Source organism: Diceros bicornis, chromosome 26, assembly GCF_020826845.1.
Source record: "Diceros bicornis minor isolate mBicDic1 chromosome 26, mDicBic1.mat.cur, whole genome shotgun sequence".
Taxonomy (NCBI): domain Eukaryota; kingdom Metazoa; phylum Chordata; class Mammalia; order Perissodactyla; family Rhinocerotidae; genus Diceros; species Diceros bicornis.
In genome coordinates this window covers 48,012,896-48,036,891 of record NC_080765.1, presented here as the reverse complement: position 1 = coordinate 48,036,891, position 23,996 = coordinate 48,012,896, and the positions used below count along the sequence as shown (strand labels likewise).

Genomic DNA, 23,996 nt, shown 5'->3' with positions numbered 1-23,996 from the left:
TGTTGAACTCGTAAGTTGATGTTTACCTTTCTAGGGTCAACCAGGCTATCTTCCACAGCAGCGGCACACTTGACATTCGCAGCAGCGGGGCTGGAGGGGACTCCAGCTTCTCCACATCCTTGCTCATACTTGTCCTCTGTCTTTTTGGTGAGAGCTGTCCTGGTGCCTGTGCAGTGGGATCTCACTGTGTTTCTAATCTGAATTTCCCTAACGACTGATGATGTTGGGCGTCTCTTCTTGTGGTTATTAGCTGTTCTTACATCTTCTTTGGTGAATGTCTATTCAAATCTTTTGCTCATTTAAAAAATATGATTGTTTTATTATTGAATTATAAAAGTCCTTTATATATTCTAGATACAAGTCTTTTTTTTTTAATCTTATTTATTTTTTATTTTTTTAAATTTTATTTATTTATTTATTTTTCCCCAAAGCCCCAGTAGATAGTTGTATGTCATAGTTGCACATCCTTCTAGTTGCTGTATGTGGGACGGGCCTCAGCATGGCCGGAGAAGCGGTGCGTTGGTGCGCGCCGGGGATCTGAACCCAGGCCGCCAGCAGCGGAGCTCACGCACTTCACCATTAAGCCACGGGGCCGGCCCCTAGATACAAGTCTTTTATCTTTTTTTTCCTTAGGAAGATTAGCCCTGCGCTGTCATCTGTTGCCAATCTTCCTCTTTTTTTTCTTTTCTCCCCAAAGCCCCAGTACATAGCTGTGTATCATAGTTGTAGAGTTGTAGCTCTTCTATGTGGGACACCACCTCAGCATGGCTTCATGAGCGGTGAGTAGGTCCACGCCCAGGATCCGAACCAGGGAACCCTGGGAGGCAGAAGCGGAACGCAGGAACCTAACCGCTGCGCCACCAGGCCGGCCACATCAAAGGGTGTCTTCTGAAGCACAAAAGTTTTAGATTTTGGTGAAGTCAAATTTATTTGTTTTTTATTATGGATTGTGCTTTTGGCATAAGAACCCTGCCTAATTTATGGTCATGAAGATTTTTCCTGTTTTTTCTTCTAGAAATTTTACAGTTTTAGCTCTTCTTTTCAGGTCTGCCATCCATTTTGAGGTAGTTTTTGTGCACAGTGTTTGGTGGAAGCAAATGGTGGAATTTCTGGAAACCAGCACATCAGCCTTCCTTCCCAGCAGGACTTTCTCAGAGGCAAAGGGCAGGCCCAGCTCCCTTGGCTGTGGGCCACAGCAGAGCTCCTGAGTCTAGGGGCTAGTGGGTTTCCTGTCAGCACCGAGCTGTCCCGGCACTGGTTGTTGAGGACACCATCTTCCTCCACCCACTTGCCGTGGTGCCTTTGTTGACACTCCGTCCGCCGTCAGTTGTGGGCCGTCCATCTGTGTCTGTCCTTATGCCACGTTGTCTTGATCACGGCTTTACAGTGAGTATTGACACAGAGAAGGATAAATCTTCCGACTTTGTTCTTTTCTTTTCTCCTCAAAATTGTTTTGGTTCTTTTGGGTCCTTTGGATTTTTATGTAAGTTTTAGGATCAGCTTGTCAATTTCTATAAAAAGGCTTTCTGGGGTTTTAATGGAAATTGTGTAGAATCTATAGATTAGTTTGGGTAAAATTGCCATCTTAGCAATATTAAATCTTCCAGTCTGTGTATATGGAGTGTATCTCTGTTTATTCAGATCTTTAATTTCTCTTAACAATGTGTTATAGTGTTCAGTGTACAAGTGTTGCACTTCTTTTGTTAAATTTATTCCAAAATGTTCTCTTTGATGCTACTGTGAAAGGAATTGTTTTGTGAATGTAATTTTCAGGTTGCGCATTGACAGTATATAGAAATACTACTGGGGCCGGCCCGGTGGCGCAAGCGGTTAAGTGCACGTGCTTGGCTGCAGTGGTCTGGGGTTCGGATCCTGGGTGCTCACCAATGACCGCTTGTCAAGCCATGCTGTGGTGGCGTCCCATATAAAGTGGAGGAAGATGGGCATGGGAGTGTTAGCCCAGGGCCAGTCTTCCTCAGCAAAAAGAGGAGGATTGGCAGATGTCAGCTCAGGGCTATCTTCCTCACGAAAAAAAAAAAAAGAAAAAGAAATACTACTGGTTATTATATTGATCTTTTATCTTGTGACCTTGTTGAACTCGTTAGACTAGGAGGTTTATGTGTGTGTGTGTTCTTCCCCCCACCCCGTTATTTTATTTAGGTCATAATGGTTTATAACATTGTGTAATTTCAGGTGTACATTATTATTTATCAGTTTCGGTATAGACTGCCTCATGCTCACCACCAATAGTTCAATTTTTATCTGTCACCATACATACGTGCCCCTTTACCCCTTTCCCCAACGCCCCCCTTCCCCTCTGGTAACCACTAATCTGTTCTCTTTGTCTATGTGTTTGTTTATCTTCCACATATGAGTGAAATCATGCGGTGTTTGTCTTTCTCTGTCTGGCTTATTTTGCTTAATATAATACCCTCAAAGTCCATCCATGTTGTTGCAAATGGGATGATTTTGTCTTTTTTTACGGCTGAGTAGTATTCCATTGTGTGTGTGTGTGTGTGTGTGTGTGTGTGTGTGTGTATATGTATATATATATATATATATATGTCACATCTTCTTTATCCATTCATCAGTTGATGGGCACTTGGGTTGCTTCCACATCTTGGCTATAGTGAATAATGTTGTGATGAACATAGGGGTGCATAAATCTCTTTGGATTGTTGATTTCAAGTTCTTTGGATAAACATCCAGCAGTGGGATAGCTGGATCGTAAGGTATTTCTATTTTTAATTTTTTGAGAACTCTCCATACTGTTTTCCATAGGGGCTGCACTACTTTGCATTCCCACCAGCAGTGTATGAGGGTTCCCTTTTCTCCACATCCTTTCCAACACTTGTTATTTCTTGTCTTGTTAATTGTAGCCATTCTGACGGGTGTAAGGTGATATCTCATTGTAGTTTTGATTTGCATTTCCCTGATGATTAATGATGTTGAACATCTTTTCATGTGCGTGTTGGCCATCTGTATATCTTCTTTGGAAAAATGTCTGTTCATATCTACTCTGCCCGTTTTTTGATGGGTTGTTCATTTTTTTGTTGTTGAGTGGTATAAGTTCTTTACATATTTTATTTCCAGAACTTTTAATCATCTCGGACAGAAACTCTATACCCAGCAAATAGTGACTCCCCATTCCTCCCTCCTGCCCCCACCCCAGCCTTTAGTAACCTCTAATCTACTCTCTGTCTCTATGAATTTCCTGACTCAAGGGACCTCATAGAAGTGGAATCATATCGTATTTGTCCTTTTGTGTCTAGCTAATTTCACTGAGCATAACGTCCTCAAGTTTCATCTATGTTGTAGCATGTGTCAGAATTTCCTTCCTTTTTATGGGTGAGTAACATTCCATTGTATGGATGGACCACATTTTGTTTATCCATTCTTCTGTTGATGGACTTTTGGGTTGTTTCCACCTTTTAGCTACTGTGAATAAAGCTGCTGTGAACGTGGATGTGCAAGTAACTATTTGAGTCCCTACTTTCCCTTATTTTGGGTATATATCCAAAGAATGGAATTGCTGGATCATACGCTAATTCTTTTTTTAACCTTTGAGAAACTGCTAGACTGTCTTCAACAATGGCTGCACCATTTTACGTTCCCACAAGCAAAGCACAAGGGTTCCAGTTTCTCCAACTCTTGTTTTCTATCTCTCTTTTTTTTTAATAAGAGCTGTCCTAATGAGTATGAAATGGTGTCTCATTATGGTTTTGATTTGCATTGCCCTAATTACTAGTGATTGAGCATCTGTTCATGTGCTTATGGTCATTTGGATATCTTCTTCTTCTTTTTTTTTTTCTTTGTGAGGAAGATCAGCCCTGAGCTAACATCCGTGCTAACCCTCCTCTTTTTGCTGAGGAAGACCGGCTCTGAGCTAACATCTATTGCCAGTCCTCCTTTTTTTCCCCCAAAGCCCCAGTAGATAGTTGTATGTCATAGTTGCACAACCTTCTAGTTGCTGTACGTGGGACACGGCCTCAGCATGGCCGGAGAAGCGGTGCGTCGGTGCGCACCTGGGATCCAAACCCGGGCCGCCAGTTGCGCAGCGCGCGCACTTAACCGCTAAGCCACGGGGCCGGCCCTTGTTGTTTCATTTTAAAGTGTATAGTTTATCATTTTAGTCCCTGAATGAAAAGAAGGAGCAGACCTTTCCGAGTATGGAATGTGGACTCTAATCCCAAACTGATGTAGGGGAGGATTCATTCCTGAACAGAAGGTTTCAGAACATCCATCTTGATGCCTGCTGTCCCTTCCTAAAGTTAACATCTGATGCCGGCATATACCGTGTTCACGAGGCATTGCTGGTGTGCTGCAGAGCGTGGGAACCTGCTCCTCCGGGGAGGAAGAGGCCCTGCTCTTGTGGTGTGATCTCACGGGTGCAGGTTCTAACTGGCACCAAACCCCAAGGAGCAGAGAAGTAGGTGGCATCAGACGTGGCCTGGCGTTTGCTCCGGGCATGGCCTGAGGAACATAGTCCGTGGTTTTCTTTTCCAGTCACGTACGACTTTCTGGCTACAGAAGACGTAAACAGGGACAGGATCCAAGATGTTCTCTTTCTTTATAAAAATACCAACAGCAGCAACAATTTCAACCGATCCTGTGCTGACGAAGGTAATTTTGTTTTTATCCAAAAAAGGAAGGATTGGAGGAGGAATCCTCTCTCCAGCATTTAAGGGAAGCAGTTGGTAGAATTTCTGGAAACTATCACCTCGCCCTTCCTTCCTAGCAGGACTAGAAAGAGACAAGGAGGCAGGCTCTGGTCTTGGCACCGCACTTGGCTACTGACCTCTGTGTGGTGAACACAGGGCCCCCATGGTTCTGGGGGGTCAAGGGCCCAGGGACAAAGAGAATGAGCTGTAGTGGGGGCTATGGCTGGGAGCAGGGGGTGAGGAGGAGGGCTGGCAGTGCGGGGCCGGCATGCACGGCCCGCAGAGCTGGGTCTCTCCCCCAGGCTTTTCCTCTCCCTGCACCGTTGTGGCTGCTGTGTCAGGGGCCAACGGCAGTGTGCTCTGGGAGAGGCCCGCAGCCCAGGACGGGGCTCTCGTGGAGTGCGCCATCCCCCAGCCAAGGGACAGCGGGGCATCTTCTGCCTGCATCTTCGTGGGCAGACCCGGTTCTCTCGTCGCAGTCGACTCATTCACAGGTAGGCCAGTTCTCTCGGTGGCTTCACCTGGGCCTCACACCGGAGGTCCAGTGCCCTCAGGGGCAGCGTGACCAGATGGGACGGGAGGTTACAGGGGTGGAGGGAACCCCCACGTAAGGATGCAACCACTTAGCAGTCACGTGCCTCAGCTACTCTGACATGTCACACTTCACTGTGTCTTGTCACCTCCAGTTTAAATCCTGCTCATGGGTCATGGCAGAGCGCCTGCTGGGGGTAGCAGAGGTGAGGAGGAGGAGCTGGGCTGCCGCAGGCTCCTGGGCAGTACATGGGGCAGCCTTCTTCCGCAGCGCCCAGGGCAAGCCAGGCCGTGCCCCTGCATGGAGCCCCCCAGGGCAGATCTGGGCCTGTCAGTGCCATAGATGTGTGGGCGCTTAATGTAATAGGCGTGTTTAGGCTCCAAGCATGGCCCCTCGTACCTTACCAAGGTCATAAGGAATTCTGCACCTCAACACTAGATTTGGGGGGTGTTAGCATTTCCCTTACAAGTTATGCTTTTAAGGATAGAGAAGAAAATGAAGATCAGGCTGGAAGTGTTTTAAGAAGAGAGGACTCCATCTAAAAAATGTGTGGACAAGATTGTGTCTGGGTGAGGTCCCATGGTCCCTAGGTCCATGAACATGCACCTTCATTCTCTCCCTCCCGTGTGCAGGGCACAGGGAAAGGCCTTCATGGGGGAAGGGGGTCTGTCTGTGACCCCAGCAGGACACAGGGGTCCTGAGGGGCCTCGGGAGGCAGCGAGGTCAGGCCCTGTCCAGGTGGCGAGGATCAGTGTTGGCCCTGAGATGTTCTAGAGCCAAATGTCAGAAAGCACATATCAGCCGGATAGGAGGGGGCTCTGCAGTTCCCAGAGTCCCGCCCGACCTTCTGGAGCCCCGGCACCCAGTCTCCGTGCGTGCGTCTGTGTGCTCAGTGGAGTGTGCATCCTGCACTGGCTGTAGCCTCCTGCTGGCCGCATTTCCGTGTCTGAGCGTGAGCAGCTGTGCCACTGCTGGGCTGCGGGGAAGGGGACTTGCAGCCAGCGCGCAGTGACGGTGTGCTTGGTTTTAGGCGAAACGCTGTGGAGCCATCCCAGCAGTTTGGGAGGGAATGCTTCCATCCTGAGCCCTCTGCTCCGGGTGCCTGACGTCGATGCTGACGGTGTCCCAGACTTGCTGGTCCTCACCCAGGAGAGAGGGGAGGTACAGTCCCCTCGAATCACCGCGGCCTCTTCTGCCCCCGGTCCACTTCCACTTCCCGGGCAGAATTCGGGTCTGACCAGCTCTCGGGGGACGCACCCAGGGCCCTGCGCTCCTGGCACCTGCAGACCCAGCATGCTGGGGCGGCTCTGGGGGAGGTTCTGCCCTCTGTCCGGCAGCTTCCAGGCCTCCCCAAGAATGGTCAGAGGGGAGAGTGCCCTCCTGTTTGTGCTGTGGCGGCACAGGGGGAGGCTCTGAGGACCGTGAGGGGCTCCGCAGGCTGGTGTGGGGCTGCCGTGTCTCCCAGGCGCACCGTGCAGAGACGCCCATATCAGACACTCTTCAATCAAAATGGTCTCTCCTCAGATGAGTATTCTGACTCCCTTCTCCTCCTGTGTGCTGCAGGTTAATGGCTACATCTATTCAGGCAGCACTGGGCACCAGATCGGCCACCGAGGCAGCCTCGGTGTGGACGGGACCAGCGGCTCCCTGCTCCACGTCACCAGGGCAGGTGCCCACTACGTCCTTCTCCCCTGCGGTACGTCATGTCTGCCTTCCCAGGACTGCCTCACCCACAGAAGCTGTGCTGGTCTCAGATGAGCCCAGCACCTCGGAGAAGGCAGAGTGTGAGGAACTCGGACTGCGGCCGGGCTCGTCCGCTCCTGCTGTATGCCAAGGCTGCGAATTAAGACCGTCAGGCTCAGAAAGCCACGCGTCTCAACTCCCCGAGGCTCAGGGAGGGCACCACATAGCCTGGATGCGGGGCTGGTGGGCGCGCCTCCTCCCCGGTGCCCGGCAGAGACCCCAGTGACTTGAGGCTCTTCTGTGTTTTGAATAGCAAGTTCCCTCTGTGGCTGCTCTGTGAAGGGCCTCTACGAGAAGGTGACCGGGAGAGACAGCCCACTTAAGACAGACCCCCTCTGGGAGGACAGGCTCAATGCCACCGCCCACAGGCTGCTTTTGCACAGGTTGGTCTGGGCGGCGGATCCTGCAGGTCAGGGCCCGCTCCTGGGTGCACGGAGCAGTCAGGCAGGTGGAGGGACAAGGGCCTTGCTGTTGGGTCCCCTGAGGCCAAAGTCGGCAAACAGAAGCCGAGCAAAAACCGGGAGAAGACAGGTTCCTGACGGTAGGCTCTCCCGCGTCTCCCACCGTGAGGGGCTTGTTTTAATCAGAGAACTAAGAAATGCAGGCTGTCCTGTGGGAACCTGAGAGATGCAGCCCCGGCAGCACTTGGCTGGGGGGTCGGTCCCAGCCTCCTACCGCCTTCGTGTCCAAGCCCAGTCCCTCCTTCCTCTTTAGCTCGGGAGCCCTCCGCTACCTGATGAAGGTCCCGGGGAAGGCGGGCGAGGACCTCCTCCTGGTGAGTTCAGAGGCCTGTGAGCTGCTGGACGGGCAGGACCTGGCCCCCAGGTGGACGCTCAGCGCAGCCCTGGTCCTGAGGTACGGGGTCTTTCTCTAGGAACCCGTGCCGTTGTTGCAAGCCAGGCACCCCCAGCCTGTCCTCCTGGTGGCCCTGGGGACGCGGCCCTGGGGGGTGGACTGGAGGGCCGTGAGCTCCTGCCAGAAGCTTCCTGCCTGTCACCTGGTGCTGCCCTGTGCCAGAGGGGCTGGTGACACCCCTGGCATCAGCTTCGCGTCCAGTTCCCTGGCGTGGGCAGCCCCCACCCCACCCAGGTGTGGCCAAAGAAGACGGGTAGCGGACCTGTCCCCAGGCGTCTCCTCCCAGAGGCCCCGTGTGAGCTCTCCTGCCCTATTCTCCTTCCAGAAAACCCACCCTCGGCCACTACAAGCCTGACACCTTGGCCGTGGTCATTGAAAATGGAACCGGCATTGACAGACAGGTTGGCTGCCCTTCCTTTTGAGGTCCTTGCTTTGTTCACAGTGGAGGAAAATTAGTCTGAATGCACACAGCTGTGGCCGGGAGGCTGAGCTGGGACAAGAGGGGCCTCAGTGAGATGTCCTGGTCGCCCTCAGTAGCAGCTCCTGCAGGGCTGGGGGCCCATGTGCCTGTGCGTGCCCCAGCTGAGACCCACACGCTGCCCCCTCCTCCCCAGATCCTGCTCCTGGAACTCAGCACCGGGGCCATCCTGTGGAGCCAAGCCCTCCCAGGCCTCCCTGGGGACCCACAGTCCGCCAGCCTGCCCACTGCAGACCACCGCTCGGCCTTCTTCTTCTGGGGCCTCCATGAGCTGACTGGCACCAACCAGATGGTACGGGCAGGGCAGGTGCTCAGGGGACATGCCCATGCCAGGAGCCAGGGCCAGAGTCCAGCGGACAGGCGTGGGTCCTGCCTTGAGGTACCCAGGAGCTAGCTGGGTGACCGGGCATGCTCAGATAAAGAGAAGCCATTCGAGAGTGGGCAGGATGAAGCGGCATGACCTGGGAAGGCCACAGGGGAAGTCGAGGCTGGGGTCTGCCTTGGGGCAGATGAGGGGCACCTGGGAAGAAGTGGGGGTGCGCAGGGGAGGGCGCAGAGGGTTCAGCTGGAGGACACCCGAGAAGGGTCAGGGTCAGTTGGGAGAAGAGGGGCGGAAGGTGGGTGCAGACTTAGAGCAGGCATTTCGCGGAACTCTGGGTGGGGATCCCGGTGGACACGGCTCTGGGCATGGTCACTCTGTCAGGAGTGTCCTGTGAGGGGTGAGCACAGCATTTCCTGGCCACTTGGTATCTCCAGCCGGACGTGGAGGTGGCTGTGGCCCCGGTCACCTCATGCCCCGTTGCTGGTTCTCGCTCTAGATGCCCAGGGATGCCCAGCACAGCTTGTACATGTTCCACCCCACCCTGCCCAGCATCCTGCTGGAGCTGGCCAATGTCTCCGCCAACATCGTCACCTTCCACGGTGAGTGTGGCCTCGGTGTGGCCTGAGCCACCTGCCCTGAGGTCTGCTCGGGCTGGTTCCCCGAGACCTGACAGCCGTGTCCCCCACAGTGGCCCTGTTTGAGCCCAGCCGCCATGCTGCCTGCCTCCTGCTGATGGGCCCGGCCAGCCCGGACGCCCCCGGCCTGGTGTCTGTGGCCAAGCACAATGTGCGAGACCTCATCCCAAGCAGCAGGGTGGTCCGCCTGGCCGAGGGCGGGCCCGACAGTGACCAGGCCGTCAGGGACCGGTTCTCCCGCCTGCGGTACCGGAGCGAGGCCTAGCCCACAGAGCACGCAGGAGAGCCTCCAGCTGCTGGAGCTAAACGCCCCAGGACGTCGGCCCTTCCTGCACTGTCTGCACGCCCACTCGCCCACTCCTGACCCCGGCGATGCCTCCACTGGGCCCTCGTCATACCAGGGCCGAGCATGGTGCGGGGACACCAGGCCTCTCCCCTCTCCTGCCTAGCACGCATGAGAACATGGGGCCTCCGTCTGTGCTCCACTGGGCTCATGCTCAAGGCCAGCTGCCTTCACGGTGGTGTCCCCGGGCCACCTTGGGCCAAGCTCGGCCATGCAGCACCCCACCTCCCTCATCTACTGGCCGGAGAGGCCCCTGCTGTGCGAGAGCCCAGGTTCCATCCTGCAGAGATCTCCGGTCCCCTCATCTGAGCTGTTCCTTCTCTGCGCTGTCCCCTGGGGTCACAGAGCTCAGAGGGTGGAGGGCCCTGGGGTGGCAATTCCCTCCCCCGGCCTTTCGCACTGCCAGGAGGGGAAGACTCCAGCGTGGCTGCTGGTGACTTGCCCTCAAGAGTCCTGACAGCCTGCGGGCAGTGGGGCTCGGGAGGACAGGGCAGTGGGGCTTGTGAGGCCGCCGGCTGGTCATGGATGCCCCCATGAGGGTTTGCACCCCCAATCTGGCTCCCTGTGCTGTGAATGTCCCGAGGAGGACGCACCCCCCGATACACACTGGAGCTGCTTGTCTCTTGGGGCCCCTGCACCCCTGGGCGTGGCCAGCACCTCTCCTCCTCCCTGGTGCTCGGATGCCCTGGCTGTCAGTGTCACCCGATGCAGGACTCACCTCTGTGCCTTGTGGCGCCCCAGGCCCGCCCCGCCATGGTGCTCTGTGCGGTCAGCCATGCCCGGACGAAAAAAGCAGCCTGACGACCTGGGCACCGTGGGAAGAAACCAGAATAAAGGTTTTTGCACTGTCTGAAAAACCCCCCGCGGGCACGTGTGTGCCTTGTGTCTGCTCCAAAGGGGCGAAATGGATCTGTTGCTGGGGTGCTGCTGGGTCGGGGGGAAGGGCGGCTGAGGAGTGAGGGCCCCTCCCACAGCAAGCTGGAATCCCAGCCGTGGCCGTGGGTGTGCTCCCGCCTGGGACAGGCAGGGGAGCACCCCTGCATCCCCTGCCGCCTGGCCGGGGAGGGACTGGGGCCGGGGCAGGGGCTTCAGTGAGATGCGGCTTTGGGTACCAAAGTGATGAAGGTGCTGGTTTCAGAGCATCCTGCAGGAATTTCCTATGGACATTTAAATAGGAAAAGCCTTGTTCTGCAGCCACACAGATAGAACCACATCCTGTTTCTCCTTGTGAAGGCCTGGGAGGGGCGATGAGGGGGCTGAGGTTGAACAGAGAGCGGGTCCTTGGTCCCTGTGAAAAGCTACCCAGCCCACACGGCCTCGGCACAACGGGGCTGTGGTGATGAGTCCCGCAAGTGAAAATCACCTGGGGCGGGCAGGGCTGGGGCTCAGTGACGCCCGCACCTCCCGGGGTCCAGATCAGGGTCCACAGTGCTGGATGGAGGGGCTGGCTCTGGGGAGGGACCGCCGGTGGGTCCTGAGACAGTGAGCAGCATTAGGGGGCTGGGCCAGGGGACGTCCTCACTGGTGGGCGTCCTGCGCCTGGACTTACAAATGAAGCAGCCATGTGCACAATCACTCTTGGGGGCCTGGGGGTCCGGCCTGTGCCATGCTCCGTACAACTCTGAGGCCTTTGGGCACCACTGGCCCAGGAGACCCTGGACTCAACACCAGGAGTCCCCCATCACGGTCCCCTGGAGCGCTCGCATCCTTGTCCCGCCAGAGCACAAGAGCATTCCCCGCTGTCTCCCCCAAGACAGGCCCAAGTCTGAGCCTGAGTTCAGCCTGAGGGCTGAGGGCTGGGCCCTTCCTCTGCTGTGGACCCCGCACATGGGACCCTCCACACCACCGCCTGTGACACTAACCTCCCGCAGTCCTTCACCACCTCCCTCACTGCATGCCTCATGCACACACCCCCCACACGCACGTATGCACAGGCCTCATGCACACGCACACACCCACACCCCACACTCATGTATGCACACACACCCCACACGCACATATGCACATAGGCCTCATGCACACCCCCCCCACACACGTATGCACACACACCCACACGCACGTATGCACACACACACCCCATGCACATATGCATGCACACACCCACACACATGCAATATGCATGCACTCACACGCACATATGCACACGCACATATGCACACATACACCACACACATATGCACACACACACACATATGCACACACCCCACACACACATAGGCACACACCCTACACGTACACTCACACCATGATTTGGAACACAGCAGTACGGCCTAGAGTGAGGGCCAAGGGTCTTTTATTTTTGTGTCAGGCGTGGGCCGGAGATGGAGGGCATGGGCCAGCCCTGTGAGAAGGGTGGTGCCCCAGTTGAGTCAGTGAGAGCTGCACCCCCAGAGGAGTGGCTGCACCTTCACCCTGAGTCTGGGGGGGCCCTCCATGGGATCACAATTGGTGTCACCACCTCTTTCCCCGAAGGCTCCGCCTGCCAGCCCTGGCAAAGACCTGCCCTGGCTGTGCACAGGACGGTTGTCAGACGGGTGACGACGTCGGAGCCATCTCTGTACAACTCTGGTGGAGAAGCCGCAGCCTCAAGGAGACCAGACGGAGGTGCACCTTCGGGACACGGTCTGGGACGCGCAGTGACGGCCAAGGTGAGGGCGATCCCTGCAGGGCCGGCTCTGCACTCGCTGGAAGGCTGAGCATGGCCCTGTGGAGTTAGGGGAGCTCTGTGGGCCCCCATCTCCGTGGGTCCCCTTCAGAGTCACCCGGGCGAGTGGAGCGGGTGAACTTGCCTGAGGCCTGCATGTCCTCCCCACACGGCAAGTGGCCCCTGCAGGAAGCCACCCTCTGTGCATCCTGCTCCCAGGTGTTCGCTGCGATTTAATGGTTCTGGAGATGGGACTGGACACCCGGCGCCTAACTGAAGACTGCAGAATGCCAGGAGCACTGCGTGGCCTTGGTCTGGTTTGCCCATCCCATCTCTCCGTCCTCCAGGTGACCGGAGCTCGGCCAATGACGCCCCACCCTGGGACCCGCACCTGGGGAGGGGAGGGCTCAAGGGACAGTGGAAGCCCAAGAGAGGCTCCTGTGCCCCACAGCAAGGCCAGGCCCTCTGGGCAGGAGCAGACGCCCATGCCGGGGTCTCAGCAGCTGCCAGGACCCCGGACAAGAGGAGTGTTGAGGACAGCCACCTCCTCCATCGTCAGGCCCACCTAGGCCTCCCCATCACCACCCGCAGGGCCGCAAGCAGCAGCCGCGGGCTCCCCGGAGGCGAGAAGGAGAGCAGGGCTGGGGCTCGAACGCCTAGGCTTCCGCATGAACGGGAACACCCTGGGGGCGAGAAGAGGCCTGAGCGCAGGGCGGGCGAGTGTCCTGCCCCCCTCACTGCGGGCTCGACCGGCTCAGGCGCAGGGTGCTGCCTGGGCTCACCATCTCTTGGTCTCCGGCGGGATCACGGCCTCCGCCAGCAGGCCCTTGTACATGTCAGACTTCAGGAACCGTGGGTAGGAGTCCTGCAAGAGATGGTGTGCAGCCCTGACCCCTTCAGCCCCTCGCTCTCAGCCAGCTGCCCCTCGGGCCAGCCTGGCACTGCTGGGGCCTCCTCCAACCCCCAGGACCCCCGGTGGACAGTGATGGAGGTGGCCATCCCAGACTGCCCAGGCCAAGTCAGACAGACTCACACATGCACACACAGGGGCTCCCATCCAGGTGGGCCGTTTAACAGCAACAGAGGCAGGAGCCGGGGGCTCATGCCCAGAGGATGAGCCACGGCCCCTCCAGCAGGGGACCCCCGAGCAGCCGTTAACAGGGCACCAGTGTCTCCCTGGTTCTCTGTGTGACTGCGGAGTGAGGGCCAGAACATGGAGCCAAATGAAAAACACGGTGGAGAAAAACTGTGTGGTATTCAACACGGAGAGAGAGGAATCTATGAACTGAATTACTTATATTTTTAAAAAACAAATAAATATAAAATGTAAGTTGTTAACGTTAGTGGGAAGAAGGGAAGAAGGTGGGGGGGCAGGGATATGTGTAGATTATTTGAAGGTACTTTGCTTTGTAGACTGGATTTTGAGACTGTGTAGATGCTTTACATAATTATAAAAATAAAGTAATAAATGAGCAATCCCCAAACACTGAAAGTGAAGTGGAACACATTTAGCTGGGCATCCACTGGGTGACGCCACCCAAACCACATGTGACAGACAGCCGTGCAAGGGGACGTCTCTACTAGGATACATACAAAGCACAGAAATGGGGAACACGGAAGCCACTTCCAGTCACTGCACTGTAAATGGTAGTCGTGTTGTTCACGGAGACCCCGAGTGAATTGTGAGAAAGCAGACGAGAGACTGTTAACACTGTGGAAAGATCTTCAGTGGGGGAGTGAGAACAGAGAGAGAAGCTCAAAGAGGCTAAGGAAGCGGGAATCCTAATGCGAATTACAAGTCTCAGTATGAACTCCTGACACATCTTATTTAAAACACATATATTTCCTACTTCTGTCCACTGAAAGGCCTGGACATGACGGCCACCCCAGTCTCAATGACAGGACTGGTGTGCAGGTCAAGATCTCTAAACACCACCCTTGAAAAAGGGCCAGGGCTTCCATGGAAATAACTGACTCCAGGTCCGGGCAGGATGAGCCCCAATTTGTGCTGTGGGACAAGCCATCACCCCAGAAAGCCAGGAAGCCACCACACACTGAGGACACATCAAATGACTCAAGCCACCCGCCGGAGATGGGGCCCTCTGAACACCTCACAAGGATAAAAACCCATCGAGTCTGGTGAAAATGTGACTATATGAGGGTGTTAAAAGCATCCCCACCTCACTGACACCCTTAGCAGATACTAGGGGTCCCCCTTGTTATTTTGAAGAGTAGTGATTAAAGGAAAGAATCAATAGGATGGGGACGCCGGGCCAGCGAAGAGCAGGCGAGGGGAAGGTCTCAGAAGCCTTCCACTTCAGCAACAAAGAGGCCGTGATGCGATTAGAACATCAAACCCTAATGAGATCCCGGATCTGGAAACGACCATCAGTGGCTGCTGATGTCACAGAGAGGCGGCTGGAGCTCCCGTACCCCTGAAGGAAGAAGGCACCCAACGCCATCTCTGCAGTAACTGTTCTTGACAGAACCCATCAAACAACAACAAAACCGCAGACACATCTGACCAGACTTTACATGTAACTACTGATTTGCAGAAACACGGGGGACACGGGACAGAGAATCACGTCCAAGACACCACAGGGACGTGGTTAGCAAAATCCAGACGGTGGGAAATTCTACAGGACAAAGGACCCAGCTCCTTCAAAATGAAACCAGAAAGCAGAAGGAAAGATCTGGAAAAGAAACCTACACTTCAAAAAGAAGCTTAAGAGGGGCTGGCCTGGTGGCGTAGCAGTTACATTTGTGCATTCTGCTTTGGCGGCCTGCAGTTCGAGGTTCGGATCCTGGACATGGACCTACGCACCGTTCATCAAGCCATGCTGAGGCGGCGTTCCACAAAGAAGAAACAGAAGGAACTACAACTAGGATCCACAACTATGTACTGGGGCTTTGGGGAGGAAAAAAAAAAAGGAAGATTGGCAACAGATGTTAGCACAGGGCCAATCTTCCTCAAAACAAAAAAAGAGGCTTAAGAGACTACTTAATCAATTCTAACTTATGGACCTTGTTTGGATCCAAATTCAAGCAACGTGAAAAGAAAATAGAAAGATAAATATTTATAGGCCATGGTACACAGCATAAAAGCCCCCCAGAGATGGCGAACCCTGACCCCTGGAACCTGTGGCCATGTCCCTTACGAGGTAAAAGGACTCTGCAGATGTGGTTAAGTTAATGATCCTGAGATGGGGGTAGCCTGGATTATCAAGCTGGGCTCAGTGCAATCACAGGGGTCCTTATAAGGATCAGAGAGGAATCGGAAGATGCTGGCTGTGAAGATGGAAGACGGAGCCACGAGCTGAGGGATGCGGTGCCTCCATAAGCTGGGAAAGGCCTGGAAACGGATTCTTGCTGGAGCCCCCAGAAGGAACTGGCCCTGTGGACCATGCAACTTCAGCCTGTGAGTCAGGCAGACGCCTGACTCCAGAACTGTGAGTGCATGAACCTGTGTTGCTGTAAGCCACTAAGCTCGTGGCGTCTTTTACAGCAGCAACGGGAACGAACACAGAGGCGTGGGGAAGCGTGTCCACGGACCGGCTGTCCGAGGACATGGAGTGACTGCTGCTGTGTCCCTCGCGTCATGCTGGCATCTGTCGTCACGGTGCAAAGGGAGGAGGGGGTCCATGTCCTTCAGGGGGACTTCCTGAAACATCTACACATAGGAAGTCTGGAAATGGCTCTAAAGTTACAGGGTGGGGGCAGCGGGAGGGGGGGAGACCATGAGTCTGGACAGGCCCCAAGTGACCAGTTTTGAAGCCAGGCAGTAGGTTCATGAGGATTCATCATTTCACTTTGTGTTTATATTTGAATTTTTCCACATTAAAACGCTTTTTATATATTTATTTTTTGTGTGTGAGGAAGACTGGCTCTGAGCTAACATCCATTGCCAATCCTCCTCTTTTTGCTGAGGAAGATTAGCTCTGAGCTAACATCTGTGCCCATCTTCCTCTATTTTTGTATGTGCGATGCTGCCACAGCATGGCTTGATGAGTGGTGCATCGGTCCGCGCCGGAGATTTAAACCTGCGAACCCCGGGCCACCAAAGTGAAGCATGCAAACTCAACCACTATGCCACCGGGCCAGCCCTAAAATACTCTTTAGAATCACAGCTGGGCCCTCATTAGGCACGTGCCCGGGGCCAGCCCCTCTGAGCCTCAGTTTGCTCGCCTGTAATGTGCGGCGTGAGCTGAACAACCCACGAGGACAGCCAGTGAGGCTAGCCCCAGGGACAGGGCCAATGTGCACGAGTGTGTGGACAGGGCTTCCGGCCTGCGGCCCTTTGACCTGCTCTCGGGCGGGGGCACTGAGGCCTGGGCTGGGCTGGACCCCCCCGGAGCCTCCCAGGCCTGCACGGTGGGGAGGTGCCCACCTTCTTCATCAGCATGTAGATGTGCAGCTGGGCGTCGTCCAGCACGTAGCGGTGGGGCCGGCGCAGCCCCTCCAGGGTCTGCTCCATCGTCCAGCTGTCGATGTTGACCCAGCGGGTGGCACCAGGGGCCAGGAACTGCCTGTGTGTGGGGTGACAGCCCCGTGTGGGTGCAGGCTCTTCACTCCTGCCAGCAGGCGGCCAGCACCCGACCCGGGCACTCACTGGTACACGGCGTCTGCCAGGGCGGGGACCTGGGCCTGCCCACCATGGCGCAGCTCCTCGCACGCCTCCCAGAAGCTGAGGTTCTCGGCTAGGGGTCCGGGCACAGGTCAGGCCCACCTGTGCTGCCGGCAGGGCTGGGAGAGCCTGGGGGTCCCAGGCAGCAGCTCCCTCTCTGGGACCTGGAACAGGGCTGGGGCTTCTCACCACTGAACTCCTTCCTGAGGAAGTCCAGGAAATGGGCCCGGCCCATAGGGTCTTCCAAGAGCTCCCGGAAGCTGAAGGCCCATCGGTCCACGCGGAGCTTTGTGGGCGCAGCCACACTGGGGGAGGGTGGGGTGGGTCAGGAGCACAGGGAGTGTAGAGGCGGGGGGAGGCAGAGGAGGACACCGCAGGCCCCTCGCCCACCCCAGGCTCACCTGGGTGCGTTCACAACCCAGTAGGTGTCGCTGTCTGTGACCCAGGGGTTGCTGGGCAGGCAGCCCGACACGATAGGGTCATGTGGCTGGTGCTGGCTGCTGAACTTCAGGTACCTGGTGGGGGGATGGGCCAGGGGCCCCTGCAGGGAGGGGCCGTGGGGACGAGGGTGCTGGGGGAGGGTCTGGGCTCTGGCCCGGGGGTCTCCAGCCGCCACCCCATCCCACTCACGCCTCGAGGCAGACGGAGGACTTCACCCGGGTCCGGCCCAGCGCCTTTCTGCAGTACTCGATCTAGGACACGAGACCTGTGAGGCAGCCTGGGTGGGGGTCCACCAGCCCTCCCTTCCCTTTCCTCTTGCCCCAGGACCTACCTCCCACCTGTAGAAAGCTGTGTTCTTGGTCTGCAAGGGCCGGGGGGGCTGCAGTCAGAAGGCAGGCCCCTGCTGGGGACCAACATCTCACCCTTGCCCCGGCCCTCAGAGCCCCCTCCTCCAATGAGGGGTCTGACTTTCCAGGAAGCTTCTAGGGACCTATAGTCTGTCCAGAATGTTCCAGAATGTTCCACGGAGCCCTCAGGTTCTCAAAGTTGCCTTGAGGTTCCCCCAATTGTCACTATTTCGTATTTTCAAATGTATTTAAATCCTTTTGTTTTTGTGAGGAAGATCAGCCCTGAGCTAACATCCATGCCCATCTTCCTCCACTTTATATGGGACACGGCCACAGCACGGCCTGGCAAGCGGTGCATCGATGTGCGCCCGGGATCCGAACCCAGGTCACCAGCAGCAGAGTGCACGCACTTAACCACTACGCCACGGGGCCAGTCCCTAAATCCTTTTTGTAAACATACGCATGAAAAATGCTGCTGTGGGCTCACACTGGGCCCCTGGTCGTGTTAACTTATCTCCAGGTTTAACTCGTCGTGTTCAGAACTCAGAACACGCCTGACACCTGCTCATGGGCCAGGTGAGGGAGTTGTGGCCACGGAACGGACTGGCCCTTCCCAAAGCTCCCAATCAACACAGGGACAGCCGGGTGAGGGTGACAGCACCCTCAGAACGCCCGTTGATTTCAACTTTTCTCAGCTTTCTCTGACCAGCTTTATAATGGGGAAACTATAAACCTATGATCATGAGTCATGATTTCAAAGTTAGGGAGAAATTTATCAGTAAGGTCCTAGAGGAATCTCTTCTGTATTTTGGGTTTCATGGGATTTGAACAGAGGGCCCTGCTGCTACAACGTTTGGACATGTCTGTTCTGGTCCAGTTCCCTCTGGTTCTGGAGGCCACCTGAGGCCTTGGAGGGAGGTGGCTGGTTTGGCCCAGGTCCCAGAGGCCCGTGGCCCTGCTTGTCACCCCTCCAACTCCCTGCGGACCCTAAAGCTGCCCTGGTCTGGGGGAAGAGCCCCCCCCTCCCGTCCACTGTACTTACTTGCACCCGGGGCAGCAGGTGGGGGGCGAGAGAAGGCGCGAGTTAGCAGGGGGCTGGGAGTGGGGGTGAGGGCGAGGGCGAGGGGAGAGGGAGACCAGGAGCGGGGCAGTGACGCAGTGGAGTGGCTGCGTCAACTGCCATTTGGATGGACAGACGGACCGACGGATGGATGGCAGCCCCCATGTAGTCCCACAGTGGTGCAGGAGTGGGAGGGGCTGGGGGCTGTGTGCGGGGCCCTCACCATCTGCACTCGCCTGGCAGTGCAGGAGGCCCTCTCTGGACCCTGCTCCAGCACGCTGGGGACCCCAGGCTGCAGAGGGGAGATGAGACGAGGTCGGGGCAGCTCGGGTGGCTGCTGAGACTTGGCCCTGGGGCTATGTTCCTGTCCCCACTAGCCCCATATACTGAAGCTCTGCACCCCACGTCACCTTTTAGTGTGGACACTGACACTCAGAGGAAGCCTGGAACCTGAGTCCTGAGCCCTGAGCCCTGAGCCCTGAGCCCCTGAGTCTCCTCTCTGCCCATTCCCAGCCCACGGCAACCTCGCGCTCCCAGAGCCTCTCTCCAGCACCTCACCCAGGACCTCACCCAGAGCATGGCTCCTCTGAGCTCCAAATCCACGCGTCACCCCAGCCTGGCTCTGCTGCTAAAGCAAAATCCTTGACCTTTCTCCCCACACCTCCCCGTTCTTCCTCACCTCAGCCAATCTTACCTCCACGCATCTGCCAGCTCAAGCCAGAAACCTAACCATCCTTCCTGAGACAGTCCCTGTCACCACACCCATGTCTCGCCACCCTGCCCTCAAACACACTCGCTGGCCTGGCCCCCTTCCTCACGGCTGCCTCATGCCCACTTGCCCGGAGGTTCCCTCCACGTGGACTCTCAGCCTGCCCATGCCCACTCTGCCCTCCCCCTGTCCGGCCCGCCTGGCCTTCAGGTAGAAGACTGAGTCATTTTGCGAGACAGCCCTCACACACACATGCTGGACAGCCCAGGGATTCCTCTCATTTTTTTTTATGGGTTTTTTCCCTTAGGAATTTCCATTCCCGGTTGCTGTGACAGCCCTGGACACTCCAGCTGTGTCCACTTCACCTCTCTATGGCCCCACACATTACGGGACCTCAAACTGCCCACCAGGACAACGGTTCTGGGTAAGGCCTGACCCCAGGCCAACACCCCCAGGAGCTCTTGGCCTGTGATCTCAGTCCCTCATGCTCCGGCCCCACTTTGCCTCCTCCCGAGGATCTTCAGGAGCCCCATTCAGCTTCCCGGTGCCTCTCCCTCAGAGCTGGAGAGAAACTGGTTTGTTCCGTGGTCTGGGGGTGGGAGGCAGCCTAGGCCCGGCCCCATGATCTCTGGGTTCGCAAGAGCCGCAGAACTAGAACCTCCTGTCACCCACCAGGACCCCGAAAGGCACGTCCTTCCCACAGGCTCAAAACACAGGTCGGCGTGAGTGTGTGAGAGAAGCGCACTGACTCCGGCAGGACCCCACTGCTGTGCAAGGACCCACCCCTCCCCACACAGGGGCTCACCGGGGGCCTGTTCACCAGCCAGTACGTCTGCTCCTGGCAGGCGATGACCAGCCTGTCCCCCTTCCTGCGCCGCTTAGCTGCTCTGGGAGGACAGGGGGAGTTGGGAGGACCCCGTGCCCACCACAGGACCTCCCCCCACCCCTCCGGCAGGGCCCAGGCAGGCAGCCAAGCCTCGGCCGCCTCGGCCGTGCTTTCTGGTCCCACGGCCGCAGCACTGGGCAGGTGCTGCCGGGTGTGGGCAGGGCCTGGTCTCACCGCAGCTGTTCCCTCGCCTGCATCACTACCAGGTCCCATGTGTGGCTGATCCTCCTGTGCAGCTGGTCATAGTGCTCCTGGGGGGGCAAGGTCTCAGTGAGGGACCCCCTCCCATGCCCAGCTCTGAGAGGTGGAGGGTGTGGCGTGTTCATGGGCATCTGCATTATCCCAGGGCCTGGACTGTGTGCTCTGGGGCAAACTGTGAGGCCCTGGGGCCACGAGTGGGGCTTGGGTTCCTGGGACTGGATTCAGCCTGGTGCGGGGGGTGGTCCCACCTTCTCGTGGTCGACCAGGGCCCCCTGCTTTCGGATGTTCTTCTTGGCCAGGTAGATGGCTGGAAGGACAGGGGACAAGCTGCAGAGAAGCGATCTCTACTCCTCCTCTCCTGTGGCATTACCCACAGGCCACCAGTCCTGGGAGCTTGTCCCAGGCTAGCCCACCACTCCTTACTCACCATAGTCCAGCTCGGCAGCTGGCCACTGGGTGCTCGTCCAGAAATAGGGTGTCTGGTGGGGTGCAGAGACAAGGGTCCAGGACCTCCTGGGCCTTCCCCTCCCCAGGGGCTGCCCCCACTCTCTCAGCTCCCTTGGGAGGAGACTGGGGTCTCCTCTCCTTGTCTGGGGTTGCCTGAGGATCTGTCCACCTATGGCCTGGAGGCTCACTGACCCCCAGCCATTCTCTCCACCTGGAACCCAGTTCTACTCACCCCTTGGAGCCCTGTGCAGGGACTGCCCCCCTGACTCTGGGCTCCCTGAGGCCCGGCTCCAGGGCGGGGTGGGGAGGGGCCTGCCCAAGCCCCCAGTGTAGTCACAGCCTGTGCTGGGGAGCAGGGGGCAGGGACTGGGGGCAGGCCCTGCCAGGGTCCCTGTTGTGGCCGGGGAGGGCAGGAAGAGGCTCCGTCACTACTGAGGACACACTGAGGGGCAGGGATCCTGTCCTCAGGCCTCCCAGCCTCCTTCTTCAGGGGACCCCTGGAGAAGCCCACAGAATCCTCCCAAGGTATTACCCTTTATGGGGGCCCTGCTGTGGCCCCAGAGAAACTGAAAGTTCCTCCCCTTAACGTGGTCCCTCTACCACAAGGACCCTTCCAGTCTATGCCTTTTGGGGTGGGGTGGTGGACCACCAGGCCCGCAGTGAAATCACTCCGGCCGGGCTCCAATCCCAGCCCCTGCCTTCCAGGGGTCCCCACTAGTTGAACTGCTGCTGCAGTTCCCACCTGCTCCCTGTTGAGCCTGACCTGGAACCTGTAGGGTGTGTCGTCGGGCAGGAGCACAAGGCTGCGGGGGTCGCCCAGCGGGTATAGGTAGCCGTGCTGCACCAGGAGGGTGCCCAGGTGCAGGGCCTCTGGGGGCGGGGTGGGGAGCGCTCAGCGGAGAGCCGAGCTACATCTCCCCCCTCCCCGGACGAGCTCCCCCTCCCCCGCACACTCTGTTTGGCCCTGACACCCGTGAGCCGAAGGCCCCGCCCAGGCCATCAGCACAGCGACCCCAAAGTGGTGGTAGGGGGCAGGATGGGCAGCCGGCCCACCCCCTCACCCTCCTCTGAGATGCAGTACTTCTGGATCAACCACTCCACGACGTCGCTGCCTGCACAGCAGAGACTGGGGTTGGGGAGGCCGAGGCAGGGCCGCTCCCAGCCCCCCCACGCCCCCTGCCCCTGCGGCCCCTCACCGGCCACCGCGTGGGGGATGACGGTGATGAGCAGGCGCTGGTTCCGCATCTTCACGCCCTGGTCGGGGTCCTGCATACTCACGACCACTCGCTCCATCTGGGCGAAGAGGGCCTTGAGAGTCCGCTCCGGCTGGCCTCCACCGCCCGCGACCCTGATTCCCGGACCGGCCGGGCTGCCCAGATCAGGGCGTTCAGAGGGGATTAACGCGCACTGATGGCGGATTTCAGGTCGCGGCTGGCGGTGGAGGCGCACGCGGGGGGGCGGGAGGCAGAGGCGCGGGGCGACCCCCCCCAGCCCCGGGGTCTCCGCCGTCCACCCCGCCCCACACACAGCCAACACCCCCAGGCCTGCCTCCACACTCGCGCGCTCGCGCGGCGTCCACACTCGCGCGCACCCGCACACACTCCTCTCTGGCCCCTCCCGCGCGCAGATGCCGGGAAACCCGGGAGTACGGCAGGACCCCCACTGCGCACCCACCTTGCTCAGATGCAGCCTCTGCGCGCGGGGGCGCCCGCCGGGGGGCGCGGGGCCGGCGGCCATGGCGGCACGGCCACCGGGTGAGGGTGTCTAGCGGCCCCGCCCCGCGCCCGGCCGCGCCCCGCCCCGCGCCCCAGTTAACTCTCGGCGGCCGCGGGGCCTGGGTTGGCTCAGGGCCCACTCCGGGTCTGGGAACCGGCCGGCGCCCGAGGAGTCTCCCCCACGATAAGAGAAACTGAGGCCGTGCCCCGGGGACTCGCCAGGGACCTAGTGAGGGGGCTTGTGAGGGAATCGGGGCCCAGCTGGGACAGGAGGGAGGCTCAGGGAGAGGGAGGGGGCTCCGTGCGGGGAGGGTCTCCAGGAGAGGGGACTTGGGGCGAAGCTGGGCTGCTGTGGGGGATAATGGTTTTGGATCAACTGTAACCCCCGCACCGCATACTCACCCCACGTGCAGCGCCGCCAGGGTGTGGAGACCAGCGGCAGAGTGGGCTGTGGGTCACTGCGAGGGGTCTGACTACGCTAGAATTGTGTCCCTGCGATTGTGTGACCCCATTCATGACACCCTGTGAGTGCCACCAGGTTGGTATGACACTGTGTGGCTGCATAGGTGCTGGGTGGGGGTCCTTGGAGGCTTGGGGGGAGGTGGCAGGTGGCTCACTTCCCCTCAGCTGCAGGAGGCCTGGGTGGGGCCAGTGGAGGAGCAGGCAGAGACCCCACCCAGGACACCCCTAGACTGTGGGAGAGGGGCTTCACTGGGGAGGCAGGATCTCAACCCCACCCCAGGTTCGCCCCCGGGCTGGGCAGTTCTGGCCCTTTGTCTCTCTCCAACAGCTTCGCCATACCCCCCACCCTTTTGCTGGAGACATTTTTAAGAGGTGCAAACAGGTCTATTCTGCCTTGTGGAGATAGAATACCCCTACTCCCCTCCCCCTCAGGGGGAGCTGGGGGCAGGGCAGGATGGGGGGTTGGCCTTTGGATCTGAATCCATTTCCATGCTGACCAGGCCAAGGCCAGCATGAGCAGGGGCAGGGGACTGGAGGGACTCCTACCTCTGCCAAGGTGCCATCCCCCAGTGAACTCCGCCCCCACACGGGCGGGTCATGCTGGCCCCAGGCCTGGCTGTCCTCTCTGGATGGGTGGGCATCCACTGAGGCTGGAGGCCACCGGAGGCCAGAGCTGTCCCCAGCCCGGGGACATGTGGCTTCCTTGACTCACTCCTCTGGCCCCAGGGAAGGGGTGGCAGGGATGGGGCCTTCGAAGGGCCTGGGCCCAGCTGGGGGATCCTGCCTCGGAAAGATTATGGGTGGGTGGGGTTCCCAGGGGGACAGGCCGCATCCAAGCCCACATGCCCCCAGCACTCACGGGCTGCTGGCCTCCTGGTCAGAGAGGGGCTC

At 58.0% G+C, this 23,996-nt stretch overlaps 2 protein-coding genes across 3 annotated transcripts in view; one reads left to right on the top strand and one right to left on the bottom strand.

The window, feature by feature from the left end:
- The window catches only part of FAM234A (family with sequence similarity 234 member A), a 36,041-nt gene extending 25,615 nt beyond the window's left edge, over positions 1–10,426 (top strand). For both annotated transcript variants that reach the window (XM_058570507.1, XM_058570506.1), the window contains exons 3-12: positions 4,507–4,623; positions 4,964–5,155; positions 6,224–6,354; positions 6,757–6,889; positions 7,190–7,319; positions 7,651–7,791; positions 8,117–8,192; positions 8,406–8,561; positions 9,088–9,190; positions 9,280–10,426. In XM_058570507.1, the coding sequence (XP_058426490.1) occupies positions 4,507–4,623; positions 4,964–5,155; positions 6,224–6,354; positions 6,757–6,889; positions 7,190–7,319; positions 7,651–7,791; positions 8,117–8,192; positions 8,406–8,561; positions 9,088–9,190; positions 9,280–9,491 (1,391 nt within the window). In that variant the 3' untranslated portion in view covers positions 9,492–10,426. The remainder of the gene's footprint in view (positions 1–4,506; positions 4,624–4,963; positions 5,156–6,223; positions 6,355–6,756; positions 6,890–7,189; positions 7,320–7,650; positions 7,792–8,116; positions 8,193–8,405; positions 8,562–9,087; positions 9,191–9,279) is intronic.
- Positions 10,427–11,760: 1,334 nt separating this feature from the next.
- On the bottom strand, positions 11,761–23,034 carry RGS11 (regulator of G protein signaling 11). Its single transcript, XM_058570505.1, has 17 exons — positions 22,603–23,034; positions 22,125–22,221; positions 21,990–22,040; positions 21,692–21,798; positions 20,909–20,960; positions 20,730–20,788; positions 20,455–20,531; positions 20,200–20,281; positions 18,909–18,977; positions 17,610–17,639; positions 17,468–17,529; positions 17,239–17,352; positions 17,027–17,142; positions 16,823–16,910; positions 16,601–16,739; positions 12,996–13,078; positions 11,761–12,896 (listed from the first exon to the last, which is right to left on the bottom strand). The coding sequence occupies exons 1-17, from the start codon at positions 22,663–22,665 to the stop codon at positions 12,779–12,781; spliced, it is 1,407 nt and encodes a 468-aa protein (XP_058426488.1). The 5' UTR covers positions 22,666–23,034; the 3' UTR covers positions 11,761–12,778.
- Between the last annotated feature and the right edge of the window lie 962 nt (positions 23,035–23,996).

Bases quoted from the DNA above. Each gene is read 5' to 3' on its own strand.
- RGS11 (XM_058570505.1), bottom strand. From the start codon at position 22,665: ATGGCCGCCGGCCCCGCGCCCCCCGGCGGGCGCCCCCGCGCGCAGAGG. The intron at 18,978-20,199 runs GTGAGCCCCTGT...TCCCCTCTGCAG, and splicing joins GGCTGGTGAACAGGCCCCCG to CCTGGGGTCCCCAGCGTGCT. The intron at 16,740-16,822 runs GTGAGTGCCCGG...CCCCACACACAG, and splicing joins CTGGCAGACGCCGTGTACCA to GCAGTTCCTGGCCCCTGGTG.